Here is an 18791-nt window from a genome sequence, read left to right on the forward strand (position 1 = left end):
AACACAACGTTTATATATGGAAAAAATATAAATTATTGCCCTTGTAGAATGCAGGTGCAGGTATATGTACCTTAATTTACTTTAAGTGCGTTTAATAGAACTATTCAATAACCTTTGTAAGTAGAGCAAATGCATTACATATAAACTCATATGTCTAGACCACCTTCAACTAGATTCTAGGAGTATTTTACGTATAAATAGGATTTGTATAAGTTTTTAGAAACTATATCTATTACTGCTATTTCATAGTAGTATAATCTACTTCCGTCGTTCCACAAATGAGCTTTTTTAAAGGCAGCTTTTGCCGCGCACCACTACTATGTGGAACCAGTTGCGCACAGAAGTATTTCCTAACGAATTCCACTTAGGGTCCTTCAAGAAAATAATGTACCAATTCTTAAAATGCCAGTACCGCACTCGCAAGCCCTCTGGCATTGAGAGTGTCCAAGGGTATCACCTAACATTAGGTGAGCTTTGGCTGTAAAATATCAAATTAAACATTCATAATTGCAATTACCCGCCAAAGTGAGTAAAACCCGCCTTGCTTTCCAAGGCAAAATGGCGTCGCACCAGTCCCTATAACATATCACGCCTGTAAACACGTATGCAATGATTATTATTAAAAGGCGGTACTTATCATTATTAAGTTATGAGTTATACATATGAGTAGTATTATATTTCTATCAAAAAGAGTCTTATTTCATTGCCAAGGCCCACCGACAGAGGCTTCTACGCCATGTGAATGTTGAGGCCGCCCAGCTCCTCGCTCCTCTATGTCATCTATATGTGTGTATAAGACTACTAACGTTTCAGTCTCAAAAGTTATGATTAATTTTGTATTGTTAATCTTATTCTATATATATAGTTAATCTATATTAACTTAGTAGATTTTAAAGGCTATATTTTCAATAATAAAGGAAAATCATATTTCTGCAATCATTTCTCTGCATTATTTAAATAATTGTTTGGATTGAAGTAATTTTTTTTAAGAAAAGTCGTCGGCGTCAATTCAAGCTTTAACGCATATAAATGCTTTTTTATTACATCATTTGTATAAGTCGACGTAACGAGTGCTTTACGGTAGCCGTGTTTAGCGTAAGTTAAATGCAAACGCGTTGCGTTTTAGTGCATTTGAGTTCATATTTATTCCAACAACACTTACAAGAACCTATAAGGTTAATAAACGGAATTTTGTGTTAAATCGTAGTACCAGTAGTTTATTATTGTTAATTTAATCCAATTTTTCAATGTATATAGTTGTTTTAGTCATATTTCGTTGTATAATAGCGGTTTAGTAACGGTGCAAGGCAATGTGTTTAAGGAACAATTGCTAAGGCATAATTAAATAAATATCTCTAAGATAAAAGCTATTTAGAAAATAATAAACAAGAAAACGGACAAAAAAGTTAAATGACACTGACTATTAAGACTTCGCAGAACGCAGTAGACCTCCACCTTTCTTGATTTAAAGAGATTTTCACAAATCCTGACCTAGGCTCAAAACTCTTCACCCACGAAACTTTCACCCAAAAAGAACATATTCTTAGTAGCTTCAATATGTATATATATATATTGAAGCGTTTAAACTATTTAACTTACAGCATTTATATATCTCTGGGGTATAACTGTTGTTAATTTACGATTAGTTATGATATATAAGCTCCGAGTTAGATGTAATTTTTATAGATCTATCGCTTTGCAGTAATTATAAGTATTATAGTAATATAACATTAAATAATTACTGTTTCTCTGTCTGTCTATCTCATTCAGATGTTGATGTTGAAATAAACCTAGAACTATAAGGCCTTTGATTATATATTTTGTACCTACCATGAAATATTGACGGACTCGCACTTAAAGGACAGGACCCAAAAAGTGATTGTCAACAGAGTCACTTCTTCAGAATCCGTGGTATAAATCTGCGTCCCGCAAGGATTTATACTCCAGTCTTAGTCTTTTTTAGTTCCAACTCTGGATGGACTCTGGATTATGTAAACAATCCTATCTCAAGTACAGTTTACTGGCTTAATGTAAATAAATTCATGTTAAACTAAAAATAACAAAAAGATTAATTTAATTATTAATAATTTAAAACTTGTGGTGTAAAGTGAGATTACCCTAAAATTCATGTTTCATATCGGTTCGGGAATACCTCTACTGACAGCTAGAATTTCGCAAGTAACAGATGAGACTGAAAATAATTAAACTCAGTTAACATAATTCAAAAGAGAAACCTATTTAGTTTCTTGGCTGTTTATCCAGTGAGTAATAAAAGACAAACAGATTGTGCGGTGCGTACGATTTTGATTAGCAGTAAAGTTGTATAGACACGCGGTGGTGTTACGTCCATCTGTCAAATCACAATCGAACCCAACGTTTCGTCTTTTGTTTTCTTCTCGACCCGGGCGTGTTGTCGAACAGGCTCCAAACTAGTGATCGAATTTAGACTCATTGTATTACTTACATAATCAGTGCATTAATATATTACGATGAATTATATACTATGGTAATTATATTTAAAGCTCGTTATCCTTCAGTGTCGGCCATTGGAAAACCACTTCACCGCTTCCGACCGACCTAATTACGTTCCGATTGTTATAAACAAGCTGATCCAGCATCGGGTTGCTGAATGTCTTAAAGTGTGCATTACCATCGTATCACCAATAGAAAATAGTTTATATAATAATTGACATTCTAAAAAACTTCTGTTCGTGTCTCGTAACTTCTTAAGAAAGACACTTCTTCACAAAGAAAGAGACTTGCCTTCAAAAGGTCTTTCAGAATAAAAATATTGTGATATCACTGAACGCAATTCGAAAATTGGCATCATGGCAATTATGTACAGACAATACATGACAATTGAAATTAATAAAGCAACACACTTGTTAATAGCGCTCTTATGCGATGATTTATTAACAGGCATGAATTATACAGTTCGATTTGCGTCAACGCCGGTACTAAAGCACAGTTGCTTTAGTAAGTCCATAGAATAATGAAAAAAATAAATAATAATTATACAATTTTTGTTCGTCTTTTAATAAACGCGATATTAAAAAAAAACTTATGTTCGTAGAAAATATGTACAGGAGTCTTATAAGTGCAGATTTCATGAGAGCATTGAAATACTTAGTTCTGATTGATTCGAAATCAAAATATCAAAGAGATGTTTGAAGAAATAAGTCTTTAGTGAGAAGAGCTTTAGTTTGTAAAAGTTCCTCGAGCGCGCGACTTTCAATAACTAGAGGAGGATTTCGATTTAATGGTATGACCGATTACAGTCTCGTTACGGAAAAATATACAATTTGTTTTGAGAAATTGTTATGCTCCAAAACCATATTTGAACTCTTTAAAGAACTGGAGTCATATAGATAGGATATCTGGCTTCTAAACTTTAATCTCATAGGAACTTCAACTCCTTATGTTATTTATGAATAAATAAAAATTAAAATCAATTACAGTCTTGGTAATACAAGTTCAATCAATACAAGTAAAGAGTGTTATATTTAATACGCTTTAGTGCATTTAAGAATCGTTTACATTTTTACAGGACATACAGAAGTTTTTGAGAATTAAATTTAGCTTTCTTTACAACTTTTGCTTAGGAAGACATACAAGATAAATACACTTTTTCATAACGGAAAAAAGATTTTTCTTGTATTCACAAATTGTAATAACTTTATGGCTAGCAAACATGAAACGGGTCGCAAGCCACAAATCATAATTAATCTTCGTTCTTAATCCATAAATGACACTTGAATGGGATTTTGTAGTCATTATTATTTTGATCTAAAAGGCCGTACCTTCAGGAAAAATTTCAAGGAAGGTTAGTTACGAATAATAAATAAATACAAATTAAATCTTTCAATAGGATTTCTTTCTCAAACTATTCTATCTTGTTCGTAAATCGCCAATGCATTCTACGTGAGCCTTTACGCTGTCTAATCAGAAGACCTAGTAATGTTTTCATTATCAACAAATCTCAGACCAATACAGGTAGTTTTGTTATTGGTCTGAAGAATTCAATTTTACGATTGACTAAAGACACAACATATCCATTTTACCAAGTCAAAATAAATCGAAAAATTCTAACGTTTTGTATTTTGTATTACATTCTCACCTAAATATGCAATTACAATTTATGACAGGTAATATAAGCAGGTCAAATAAAGTAACGCGCCTAGGTTCGATTTTTGGCCAAAATAATAGCAGATTGGTAGGATTCCCTTCCCTATCGTTAAAATATCATGCAATGGGACTTAGAAATTTATTATACCTACCCCATTAACTTTGGTTTTGTAACTTAATAAATATGAAAATGATACAATTTCATATCAAATTTCAAGTGCAATTTGTGCTAATATAATATTATTCAGAATGGACCGTGCTGTGCGGGAGCCAGTCCCAATCACTATTTGCCGATAACAGCTGTAAAAATATTTAATATGTAATTTACCAATTAGCTTAATGTAAATAGAAATAGTTCAAATAATTAGCTTACATTTGCGCATTTTAGGTAAAACACTGCAAGCTATATTTTATGCAATTCGACAAAAATACAAACACAGGATTTAGCCTAGGGCAAATTGCACAGAGTGAATTAACCATAGCAAATATTGTATTTCCATTACTGATATTTACTCTACTTTATTTACATTAAAAAAATTGTACATTTGAATGTCAAACTCATAAAAACGCGTGCCAATTACAACGTTTGTATTTCATTGTTACAAATTTTATAGATTTTGTTATAATAAGTTAAGATGTTTTAACATAAATAAGTTATGTGTGACATTGATTACTATGAAGTTGCTACTGCTATGGGTTATTATTATTATTCATATAAGAAGTTTTATATTTAAACGAATTATTCTTAATAAATATTGTGTATCTGTGTGTAAAATTATATACACTATGATGACCAATACACTTTTTCATAACGGATAAATGATTTTTCTTGTATTCACAAATTGTAATGACTTTATGGCTAGCAAACATGAAACGGGTCGCAAGCCACAAATCATAACTAATTTGGAAAGTGACATTCGGAACTAAATCTTACCGCTTAGTATAATGAAAATAATATTCTATGTAAATAGCAAAGCATGCACAAGCAACAAGCTAACAACAAGTGGCTCCCGCAGTCTACAAGTGCCTGCAATCAATCCATTGATAACGCAGAGAATTGCAAAACATTTTCTAACAAAAATGAGTCGGCAATAATCACGTTATTCATTCGACTTTAAAGCGTTATATGGCACCATAACCAGTAAATTAAATCTCCAAGTGTCTCAAATTATCTCTTTCATAGAAGATCAGCTCTAGCCTGATTCCAATTTTCAATTGCTAAATAATGATGCGCGTAATATAATCTATATTATATCAATGTTTTTGGTTTATATTACCGTCGAAATTACAACGCTATAAAAACGTAAGAAACGTGTTGCGTTCGATTTCCAGTTAGAGCGCAGATTAATTTGTTATCCCACTCTGGTGGGCTCGGAGAAACCGATCCAAAGGTCAATCCTCTCACATGGTAACACTACGAATGTATACATTTATTTAAATTAGTTTATCGTATCAAAATAAACTTACGTGTGTACAAATTTCTAATGTACTTTAAATGATTAGAAGTAATAGTTTGCAACCAGTTATATGCAAATAACAATTTCTTCAAACAAATTCAAAGAGACCTTGTTATTTATATGAGCATGAAATTGAACTATTATCACGCCAGACGCAGTAGATAATCGGCTCCTAACAAATATTTTTTGTTCAAAACATTTTAACGTTACGTAAAAATAATATAGAATACATATTGTCTCCTACTAGCGTGTTACTGTTGTTTACCGGACATAAGAAAGTGGGAGAAGGAGCCAGAAGTGCAAGAGCTTTTTCCTTAAAACGTCCTTACGTTTTGCATTAACATTTCGACAGTATTTACAAAAGCCGTAATTGTATGAAAGTGAAATAGGTTATAACAGCTGCACAGGCGAAGCCTACATTAGGCAAAGCAAACTATTTGAGACTTCTTACGCTTAATTTAAACATGACAAGTGTGTGACAAAACATCCAATAGGCATTTAAGGCTTATATTATTCTGTTAAATATTTACGTTGATTCACATTTACGTACAAGCACGTACCTCAAAACATTCAATAAGAATCACAAAAATGTGCAAAGTACGCACTCACGACAGAAACTGAAATCTAACTCAATCACGTTTTTTAAATCAAAAATTTATTGTATTTTAACGAATACACACGTTGCGTTCTAGAGGCCTAGAGATAGTTGTCTTTACGATACACTGTTTAAAGCTCTTTATCCAATACTACAGAGAGACTACAGGGATGTAGTCATTCATATTTGACTACAGTCACAAGCACTTTAACACTTTAATCTTCCACTTGATGCTTGGTATTATGTATATAGAACTCGGTTTTTGAGTAAAATATTGAGCAAAAAAAAATATATTATCACAATATTTTCTATAATTTCATTTGGTTTTCATCGTCAAGGTTTATGACAAATATAATATCTAGACAAATTTTCTTATTAAAATATCAGACATCAAATGAGATAAGCGCATCACATAAGAACAAATCTGTCATTAAATTTAACAGCTGAGGATTATGATAAGACTTCGTACAAATGTTGTATGACCAGTGTGACAAGTGTGTCAAACGCTCGCAAAAAGTACCGCACGGATTACTTTTATTACAGCAGGGAAGTGGGTTTAGTACTTTTGCCTTCAATGATAAAAGCATAAATTAGTTTACGAATTCATGTCGGTGTTTTATTAATTAGTGAGTGGAAAATTAACTTCTTTATTGTTAGTCGATTTAAATTTCTCTTTGTAACCTTGACGGTTCGATTTCCATTCCTTTATTTTTATACATTAGAGTACGCACGCAAAAAAGATATCAATATGTTTTATAATTTATTCATGGTAAGGGCTAATTGAGTTTAAAGGTTTTTGGAATTAATTTAATTTAACTAAACGTTTTTAGTGACGATGTCGAAAGAACACATGAACGAATGCCATTTATAAGAAAGTACATCTAATTTATGTTCGTGTATTTTCAAGTTTATTTCGTAGGAATCCCTAAATCCAATTATTTACAAAACTTCCAAAACTTTCGACAGGTCACAACTGTATTCAAAATTATGTTAATAAATAAATTGTTAATGAGAAAAAATGATTTAGTGTTGTAAAAGTAGCTATATAAACTTTCTTTTTACATAAGCTACTTCGAATTGTATAATATTTAAGTTCTCTTTTCGAATACAAACAATTAATATTAATTAATTTATTTCTGCTGTTCCATTTTGAAAATTGAAGTATTAATAAATCAAAATTAAAATTTATTTGATCATGTCTACACTTATAAACGTCAATATTAAAGAAGAAAGATTTACATTTACTATTTGACCCAAATCTGGAAGCAAGACTACACTACTCACTCAAATCTCAAATTCTCTTAAAGAAGTTAAATCCAATACAAAAAAAATCTACATTATAATCGTCGTCATAAAGAATAATATAACATATATATATATACTAAAGCAGTCATAACAGACGACCCATAAGAGACAGACCTTAGCAAGTTGAGATGGTGACGTAGGTGTGTTCTCTTCGGGAAAAGGCCCTAATATACATACATAAATATTACGTTGTTATTAAACTAGAGGCCTTTTGGGTATCATATTCAACCTTTAACTTCTCAATTCAAACCACCGCACGTTATATATATATATATATATATATATATATATATATATATATATATATATATATATATATATACTGTGCTCAGCACACAAACAGATTTTCAACTAAAAAAATTGTTGATGTCTCCAATAGTTGCCAAATTGTAAATCAATCCTAAGCTTAAAATAAATAGAAATGTTTACATCATCAGTTGTCGGTTTACATAACTTGAACGTGGTAAGGTCATGAGTAAAATCTTAAAGGAAACTAGCGGTTATACAAAATACATACAGTAAACAGAGGGACAGAGTTATCTCAAAGGGCTCGTATGTAAATATATACATATGTATTAAAATTCGCTGATAAGTTCGTAATTTTGAAGTATCATATATGGCGTGTCCAGGTCACGGACTTTTTTAATTGATACTGTTACTAAATAACTTTTGTACAAATTCTGTATAAATATCGATCCAAATCGCTAATTTCACTTATTATAAAATGTTGGGCTGTTGCGTTATAAAGAGTGAATTAATGTATGGTATTCGTGTTAAACCAAACAAATTAACCTAATTTTTACGGTATAGAGTGTTTTTCGTTACAACGAAGGCCGTTATAAAGAGTTTACACTGTATATAATTCTGATTCCGTACTTAACGTTATTACTTGACATAGTTTATTTACCACCTTAATACCTATACAACTTAAATAATGTATAATTAGTATCCATGTGTCATATGGTATGGCAGTATTAATGGTCTATCATGCAATTATCGACTCTAAGGTTGTACGAATTGCAGATGTGCACTGATGGACATTTTCTATATGCGCTTTACACACTACGTACTCGTAAGGTTACTGAAAAATTCGTGAGAAAACCGTGCCTAAGAACCAAATTCCGACGGCGTTGGATATAATTCTACCCAAAGCATAGAGAAGTACTCAAAACTCTTATGAGGAAAAGTAAGGATACATGCGTCCAATGGAGACAATTTAAATATTATTTTATAACAAAATTCGATAAACGGAAATCAGGCCGTAACCAGTATTCAAAAGTTAACACAAAACAGTCATGGCCACGGGCACTACGAAGTAGCTATACTCACTTGACGACCTTAGATATAAGTCACGACCTGAGAGACATATTATCTACATTGATTTTAAAGGAAAACCAATTACTTTTTCATTACATAGTTTACAAAAAATTTAATTAAAAAATATTGAGTATTTTTGCCGTTGAAATATGATGCTTGTATATTTTTTCTGAACTCAAAGATGGAGCTATACAATTCAAGTTTGTTTTTCTTAGATACGAATATTATTTTTAGGTGGCCGTGAATAACAATAATTACGAAAATAATAGACAAAAAATACTATATAAAATGTAAGTAAAATAATTAATCATTAATATAATGATCATAAAGTTCGTCATAAAGTGGTAAAAATATACATATGGTCCAGTCCCAATAACAAGAAAGACTTGATTTTTTTTATAAAAGTTTGTGCCCAGAAAAAATATTTTAGTCGTAACGCGTACTTAACCAATATAAAGGCATAAATTTGTAATGTCAATTAATTGAACAGGCGCAAAACAAAAATATTTATTTGTTGTATTTCCCAAAATGATCATATGATTCCGGGAATCAAGTTTGAAAACATACCGAGCGATTGTCTAAAGAATCGTTTAAAGCATTAGGTTCACTATAGTTCCTATAAATAGTATCAATACATCGGCTATTGTTTCAATAGGAGCTATTTATAAATAATTGCCTTTGATTAGATACTTATAAAACTACCTCCGTAACTCCGTTCGGTCAAGTGTTCACTGCTTTAATGATCCCGGGTTCCTACCGTAAAAATCCCGTTTGTAAAAATACTACGATAGATTAGCATCTATCATAGTATTTTTAGTTAGCGGTAGTTCCCAAAGTTTTTTGAAAATTGTTTTCGGATCTACTGGTTTATCTGCATATGACTATAAGGTCTTTAGGTTGGATTGCTTTGAATTTCAGACATCATTGAAAACCACTCCTCGTTAAATAGGGATAACTCATTTTCATATCGTCCATAAAAACTAGATGTTATCTCATCTCACAATATGAGAGGAGTAGCAAACTCAAACGGAAAAGAGTGTCGTAAATTTGTTTTTTAATTTGTGTGAATATTAGTAAATAAAATTGTCTTTTTTTTAGATAATCAAAGAATACACATACGATACTTGCGTTCAGTCCTGGCTTTGCTGCTGGAGATTAATTTTATTAAATATGTGATAGATATACTTTTTTGTAGATATTGTTTTCTATAAAAATGTAATACATTACTTTTCTCTGTTGTCTTTGCTTCCGCAGCGAAAGCTTTACCCTTTGTTTAGTAGATTTTTTCATACCTTTGGTTACGGATCAATGTTTTTAAAACGTAACTTTTTGGAAATATCCATTAACCTATGATTATCAGGGACAATGTAGGATTGTAATGGTGAAAGAACTTTTCTGATCGGTCGAGTAGATTTGGAGCCATGAAAACAAAGACATTATCAAAACATTTCCTCTTTAATATTTTATTACTTTAATAATTTAATACTAATACTTTAATATTAGTGTAAAAATCGTTAGAAATTATTGGGATATCAAAACAGCATTTAGCCCGTCACATAACTTGTATTAATCCTAGATAAAATGCAAAAAATATTTTTTTGCTTTATTTAGATGAAAATCTGCTTAATGATTTCTCCGTATTCTTTACAACGATTCTCGTGGTTCCTATAAATAGCAATAATGCCCATTAATGAGCTACTCGAAAGTAGAAATAAATAATATAGAGCAATAACAGAGAAATTAAAAAAAACACGGTAATGTGAAGAAATATATGTTGTTGGGATGGGAGAGGGAGTAGCCACTCAACTACCACAAATCGTCGAAATGTCACTCCGAGAAGTCACCGGTCTGTGAGGCTTCAAAGCTGGACTGGACGATGTAAAACTGTCGCAAAATGAATGGAATGAAGGAAATTAAACCTATAACCAACCGTATTGTTCCTGTCACTGTCGTAACGTTTTGTTGTGACTACATTCTTAAAATAGTCCAGGCTTTTATACATGTGATTTCTAGCTAAGCTGTCTCGCCCTAAACCCAGGGTGGGAAATGTAATAGATGTAGCTAGGACTATGGACGTTTTGAATTTACTATTTTAATTTTTAATATTATATTCAGTCTCAATGGCTAAAGATCTTAATTGCCTCTTTAGCTAGTGGTACACGTTCTGCGAGTTTGTTTTTTATGTTATATGTTTTCTGGAGTTGTGTAATTCACTTATAACACCAAAAACTAAACATAAATTTATTACCCAGTACGAGCATCATAATTTGAAAAATGTGCTTCAATTTGATTATTTTAAGTGTAAACGTCTAAAATCGTTCTTATTTAGTCCTTATTACCTTATATATTGCATTTACGTCTTAAATTCTCAAAAAAACTGTACCCTAATTACATTAGTTTTAGTTACAAATACTAATTCTTGCTTCCATAAATATTTATTACATAAAATAATACTTCCTTTACAAATTGAAATTCGGAATACAACTCAAGTCAGATTCAGGGACAAGGCAGAGTGTCATTGGCTAAAATATGCTCACCTTAACATAGGCCTTTTATAACATTATGCAAGTCAACACGTTATCGAGGATAAACAAAAACCGTACTAATACGTGTAAATTACTAATCGCTAAAGGAAAATGTTTGTCACTTGTCTTGATTTTTAATTGAGAATAACAGCCTAGAGGGTTATTGTCGAATAAGGCTAACAGGTTAAATATAGTTTTATCATTTTACAACGATTTACTTTTAAATTTTTTATGATTTAATTATATATAAATTAGCTTATATAACGAATAAAAAAAATGTTTTAAAATTCATAAGCAATTGTCTTCTCTAGCCATTTAAAATTTGGATACTTTATTAAAATTATAATAAAAAAATAATGCGTTTATTTAATTTTACTCTATAGACATATCAAAAAAATATTTACTAAATTTTAAAAATAAAATGAAACGGTTGTAATATGAAAATGTTATAGTTGATACGAGTTACATTACAATTTTAATGAGGGTATTAAAATACGTATCTAGATGTTTGAAGCACTTCGTAAAATCAAAACTCACCTGCGGTGCGAAGCCAAGGAACGACAGTTTTCGGCGACCACTATTCATGTCGGCGAACTGTTACAGATACGATTTCATTAAATGGCGACGCAGGTCTGACTGAACGTTTATTTTACCGGCGTGGCCGCGGCGATCCGTCGTATACGACGCCGACGCAACCTTGTTCAGCCCTGCACTTACCTGTCAACAATAAACAATGCCTTGATTAGCTATAATTAAAATATACCTGACATTTTACACATGTCAACAGTCATGTTATTTAAAAAAATTGGAAACTAAACGAAATTCATTTCTTCGTTCATTGTGTCATCAAATAATTTATTTTACATTAGATTAATATTTTTTCAATTATCTATATTTAACCTTTAATAACGGCCAGTCTTGGCTGGACATGTTTTTTTAATAAGTTATATATTTGTCTAAAGTATCATTCCAATGGTGAACATTTTTGAAGTCGGTCCAACGGTTTTTATGTTTACTCGTTAAACTCATAAAAATCTTACTTTATTATAATAATACAGATTTTAACTTAGTAGAAATGATTTTTTTTAAGTCTCTGATATACACTATACAGCTTCCACGATGGTTATTTAACTCACGTGCGTAAGCCCTTCTGGGTTCGATTCCCGGTAAACAATGGCTTCGGTAATAATTAGTTTCGGCTTTTAAAATCACTTAAAACGTAAATCGTTTTGCATTCAATTTGATAAACCTAATTAATGTCTACCCGTACCATGATCTTTTGTTTTTGGAAGGAAATTGCGTAATTATTATTACATTTAGAATGTATATATAAATAAATCTGTAAGTTCCAAATATTTTTTTAAACATCTATTTTTCAAGTCAAACTTTACATTGTGAAGAACACAATTGGAATTTTCTCAAATCTAATTTTAAAATATAAACGTCTGGGAAACAGATATTTATCAAGCACATTGTGTAGTTTGCAATTACAATATTACTAAGCGAAGACATGTATCTGATTTACATAACTAAAGAATACAGTGTTATGTACAAAAATCTTTGTTCCTTTGACCTTCCGGTGATGTCTTCACAATATATTAAACATATGTTTTCATATTCCACATAAATACATCTTACCTATTCTTTCTGTAATGCGGTTTAATATTATAATCTATAGAGGTTTTCATGGTTTGATTTGTAACGAACATTAAATGAATGATTAAAAAAATGCCTGCCTGAAAGCGAATGTGTTCTCCTTTGTTTCACCCTCTCTTCTGCCATGGCATCGGTGTCGTATATATTTTTTTATTGACGTCAATTTGTTACCAATTCCCTTTTGTCGCTTCACTTAAATTCTAATAAAGGGTCATATTAAAGTGCTAGGCGCTTATTAATTTTTCTAAGTGAACATTGTCATCAGTCAGTGTGTTCATTTTAAACGAGGACTTTGCCTCAGTAGTCAATTACATTTATCTCGGCGATCTTATTTCAATGATACACACAAAATTGACAGTTAATTTTTCATTACAATAGCAAAATAATGTGTTGAATGTATTTATCTAAAGCATCTTGCCGAGGTCAACCAGGCAATAAGTAACTAAGAAAAACTAAGACTTTTAAGAGATATTAGTCATATGTATAAATATAAACACAATAAATTTATTATTATTTTCTATAGAATGTGTGTGTATTGGTAGTAACGGGCACGTTGTCTTTCAACTACAATTGCTACAAATACTGACTCTGAAAACAATTGTTGTATAAGTATAACCCTTGCTAATGGACTGCGGGTAGATACGCGGATGGCAAGGGTTTGACTAGTTAAAGTACCCGCAAATTTAAGGACGTACCAAATAAGAAATATATTTTGGGTATGTAGTGTATATTTCCGTACTTATATTTTACTATCCATAAAAAAGAAGATTAAATTCTTATAATAGTATGTTGAGAGCTAACGGAGGTGCAAATATAAAGACAATACATTGAAGGATATATATTAATTAATCCGACTTCGTTAAGCACAATAAAATAAAGCTAATTATTTGAATAGGTTAAAAATGATTAGTTATAATTACAAGTAAACTATTTTTAGTTCTATAAAGTCTTTATTTTCTATATAAACACTTAAATAAATGTGTGATGCTATTTTGTTGCAAACCTTAAACCTTAAAAACCACCAACTTAAAGGAATTGAAGCACAAACAATATTAAAAACGAATTAAACTACTTAATTAATAAAAAAATCTACGAAAAACATTATCAACACGATAAGCTGTTAATTATACAGTTTAACATTTAGTCGTTTCATAAATATTCGCTTTTGTTGAAGATTCGTGTGTTACATACATTTCTGTGATATACAGCATCAGGGCTACGTTTTTAAAATTTATTGACGAATATTTAAAAATCAAATTGCTATTGCGTTATAGGTAAGTCCAAGTTCCGCTAGGACAACAAATTCATGGGTTAAAAATAAAGTCACGGAAATGATCCATATCTCAGCATAAAATCTAAACGTACTCTACAACTACTACTAAAAATCTGAACGTGAATTCATCATTCATTCGTTCACCATTATAAATTTATCAACACTCTTCGGTGTCAGATTAGTCGTAGTAGTAGTATATCAACTTCTTAATTTCCATACCTGAATGAATTCCTTTCTATCAAGCATCGTGCAACTCATTTCTTTCAACAACATTATTTCTACGCCTACATCTTTATCTATACAATCCACCCACAAATAATGTATATACCCAACGCAGGGAGTTTCGCGACCGAATTTGTTGATACTGCCGTACAGAAACTGTGCTAAATAATATAATATATCATTAATCTGCTTGATGAGAATGACCGCAGACAAGATAACTTTATATATCGTAGCTGGATAGTAAAATTTACACAACAATTTCATGAAATAGCTAGACCATTCAATCGATATTAACAGGTAAACACAAGGTCAGTCACAATAATGATATTATTATCGTTTAATTACCATAACATTGTAACATTAGATTACCGTTAAGAGCCGGTGATGGACTTTATGTAACGCCTTATACCGGTAAACATTCAGTACAGGCTAGAATCTGATATCAAATAGGTGAAAAGGTGACTAAGTGTACGGATTTTTTAATTTTAAAACAAACACCAGTTAGCTGATATCGGCACTACAACAAAAAAAATATCTAAAATTGTCGTGTTTTCGGACGCCTTAACATGTGTTTTGGTGGACCACGTGTGTACGCAGGTGGCTCACTCGTCACCTCACCACCCGCTCCTCATACTGCGACAGATAAAGGTCATTCATACATAGCATATCTTTATAAGGGTACCTGTGGTTGCGGTTTGGTTCCTATCAGCAATTTAGCTCATCAAGAAACATGAGATTGATGTAATTGTTTCTTGACACAAATGAATTATATTTCAAACGCCATTGTGGTTATTCAGTGTGAAAGGAATCTAAATAAAACAGTTGGTTTAATAGCATAGACTATAGTCGGTGCTTCTTGGCCGAAAGGCCTAAATTGCATCCTACGGGTAACTGCAATGACTTCGCAAGTGTATCGTCGGAGTAAGGTCATACGTCCAATCCTATGTATATCCAATAAACTATTTAATAGTTAAATAATCATTATGTGTATATAAATAATAAATAAATTAAACGCAAAATATGTTACACAACTCTCGAAGCACTCGAAGACGGCTGGCAAATTCGAGTGTTTTTTTGTTTGATTAAATCCTCAAACTCTGAGGAAGGTTTTTGTGGAGAAAAAACCTTTATATATTTATATGTATAAAATAATAATATATAGGTTTTAATATTTTATTTTTATAGACTACTACTAAATTAAAAAACAATATATCAAATAAGCGGCAGCTAATATTAAATAAATTCATAATTGATTTAGACAAAAGTTACAAAAGTTCTTTTACTATCACCTGGTTCCAAGTCACTCACTAATTCAAGTATTAAACTGTACCTAAGCTACCATGGTTTCGGTATATTCAGAGACAATGAGAACTTGGAGAAACTGATCGTGGTTGGATCACAGAAGGCAAAAGATTACGTGGCCGTTCACCAACCAGATGGCCCGATCAAGAGAAATACTCATTGTCCTCCATATTATACAGTATAATAAGAAAGGCGCTGGAAGGAAACTGGTGGAAACATTATCCGCTTCAGATGTTGTATGGCTGACCACACGATAGAGCAAAAATCGTACAAAAAACGGCGTTTCTTTCGCCTATAAATCGACGGCAGAGACGTCTGATGATGATGATCAAGAAATATGTTGACTTCCGATGCCAAGACCAAGATTTGTAAACTCACAAAAAAGGAAAAATATAACGTATAAATAATTCACTAAATGTATGCAGTATGTATTTATTATGTATTAGTAAAGGCTGAAAAAAATTACGTTGCTTATAAGTTAGTATAGTAGTAGTTACAATAGTAGATAGTAACATTTGGCATATCTTTTTAAATTATGCTGAAATTTTGTGTTTTTGATAGAAAAAATTGAAATATGACAAAAATATTTAATGTTCATTTACTTACATTTTACAGTTCCAATAACATCTTTAATTTACATAAAATATTTTGCATACTTTACGTTAAATATTCATTGTTTCATTTACTGAAAAATCTTCCTATATCAGTATACTCTTTGTTTAAAATAGTGTGAAATTTCTTGACAAACCTTAGACAGTGTCAGATCTTAAATTTGAAAGGAATTAAAGATAAAAAACATTGCTTTTATTTAAGATATAACATTAAATCTAACATCCTACAGATTATCTGAAATTTTAATCTTCACAAATTAAGCGAACGTACAATAAGAATTATAAATGGACTCAAGATTTTACTCCTTATTTGGGCTGAAAGTTTTTTTAAAATTAATTATCCAAAATCTATCTTAATAGCAATTATAACTTATAAATTAAATATATCTGGGTCTTCCCGCCACAAAGCGCCGACTTCATTGAATGGTGACTGTAACTCCGCAACTTCTGCTGACTCGCTTTGACGAACCTGATACATAAAACAATACGGAAAACTTAATGTAATGTGTACTTTTTTTTTAATCAAATTAATGAAGAAATAATAACGAATTATCTAGAAAACATTCTAGATAATTCCCCAATTATGAAGTCGAGGTAGTAAATAATTTACATAACTGGCATCGGTAACTCGGATGATTCAACACTACCTATTTATTTTAGCAACCTTTTGTATGGTCTTTACAGCAAATTCCAAAAAAATACCTCTTAACCTAACGTTGAACATTATTTTCTTTAAATTTGTCTCCGTTACTTTTATGCCCATAGCTTGTTCAGTGTTATACCTGTCGTATCCATACATTAGATAGTTGGTCACAACATGTAACACCGACTCCTCAGCTGTGTTGCTACAAGGACAGACAGCACTGTATGTGCATTGAGATCTCATATAACTTTTTACTACTATTTGACAAAATTATTTAATAATTATCAGAAAATTAAAACTTAACTGAAATAAAACTTAGTTAGTTAGTCGTAGGTAGTTAGTAATGTTATAATCTTACACTTCTGCGAGGCATCAAAGCATTTTTTCTAAAAGCCACTAGAGTTATAGGCCTATTTCTTCTTTCAAATGGTGCGAAATAGTCCTGTAAAAGTAAATATACGTTAATTGAATTTATTATAAATAAAGACGATAATATATAAAAAAATCAGGCTCGTCAAAGTGTATCCTTGCAATTTTTTGCCCGAAAAAACATAATATTTCGCCATGGAAAGCACAGAAGGCTGATCAAACTTACATAGAATAAGCATTTTAATAAACCAGAACAATCAGATATTTTTTTGAATCAACGTGAAAGAAAAATAAATTCGGTAAGGTGCAGAGTACATAGGATTGTTGTTAAGTTACCTTGCTGAAGTATGGATCTATGCCAAAATTGAAAGGCTTTGCGAGTCTCGTGAGCAAATGCGGAGCCTTGAACATCGCGTTTTGGACCCCTTGGTCTTCCCCTTGAGACTGCTGTAAATGAACAATAAATTTTAGAAATAATTATAATAACGTTTACATCGCCATTTCAGTGCATGCCTGCGGCAGTCTCAAAAGATTTTGACCAGTCTTTACGCAGTATATTATAGTTACGCTCTCTATTACATAAATCTAAAACTTCCATGACGGGATTATGTAGACACAGTTTTATTTATTTTTCCAACACATGTCGGTTACTATCGAGGTAGAAACCTTAACAAACCTTCGTAATACAAATGACTAGTAAGTATAACATAGTAAATAGTTCAAATCTCCTGATAGTGATTCAAGACATCTAACGCGTATATAAATAATAAATCGCTTACCAACGATGGTGGGTGATACACCCATAACGATTTCATGTCTCGTTTCTTATCCAACGAAACTGGAGTCGCTTGGTATTCACTTAAAGATATTTTATAAGATGTTGTCTGATTTGCGTCGTTCGAGGGCTCCTTTGTAGCTACAAATCAATATTCAAATGCTTATAAATTTTCTGTTAAATATAGCGGCTCTGGAGAAATATTTATATCCCTGTTAGAAACAACAGGCACTTGCTTGTACGATGAAGGAAAAGAATGTTAGAAAACCAACATGTTATACGCCTAAAAATACACAACTGTCGTGCAACGGCTAATCAAAGAAACTAATGTAGAAATATGAAGCCGAGAACAGTCTGGATTAGTGCTGCTGGCTTTATTGTGATTGTAGTAATTTTTTTAATAAATAAAGTAAATATAATATTTGGAATGCATAGCACAATGTTATTTGCGTGCATAGAAAAGTCACGCAGTTGGGTCTACGCATCGAGCTCAGAACGTCAAGAATAATAATATTGGTAAATACATACTTTCCAACGTTGCACATTTGACACCGAATACAAAAAGAGCAGGTAAGAAATTAAATTTCATTTTTAAATAGCACTTAGCCCACAGTCG

General features: G+C 31.4%; 2 protein-coding genes across 3 annotated transcripts in view; both read right to left on the reverse strand.

The window, feature by feature from the left end:
- The window catches only part of LOC123718477 (anion exchange protein 2), a 39061-nt gene extending 27069 nt beyond the window's left edge, over window positions 1-11992 (reverse strand). Inside the window, exon 1 of one of the 2 annotated variants that reach the window (XM_045675009.1) lies at window positions 11862-11992. In XM_045675009.1, coding sequence (XP_045530965.1) covers window positions 11862-11909 — 48 coding nt within the window. In that variant the 5' untranslated portion in view covers window positions 11910-11992. The remainder of the gene's footprint in view (window positions 1-11861) is intronic. The other variant, XM_045675010.1, reaches the window with a different exon arrangement.
- A 2165-nt stretch (window positions 11993-14157) lies between these two features.
- LOC123718714 lies at window positions 14158-18791 on the reverse strand. The gene is made up of 6 exons (XM_045675448.1): window positions 18704-18791; window positions 18180-18316; window positions 17737-17847; window positions 17390-17473; window positions 16384-16857; window positions 14158-15108 (listed from the first exon to the last, which is right to left on the reverse strand). The coding sequence occupies exons 1-5, from the start codon at window positions 18762-18764 to the stop codon at window positions 16759-16761; spliced, it is 492 nt and encodes a 163-aa protein (XP_045531404.1). The 5' UTR covers window positions 18765-18791; the 3' UTR covers window positions 14158-15108; window positions 16384-16758.

The sequence above is a fragment of the Pieris brassicae genome, chromosome Z (genome assembly GCF_905147105.1).
Source record: "Pieris brassicae chromosome Z, ilPieBrab1.1, whole genome shotgun sequence".
In the NCBI taxonomy this organism is placed as follows: domain Eukaryota; kingdom Metazoa; phylum Arthropoda; class Insecta; order Lepidoptera; family Pieridae; genus Pieris; species Pieris brassicae.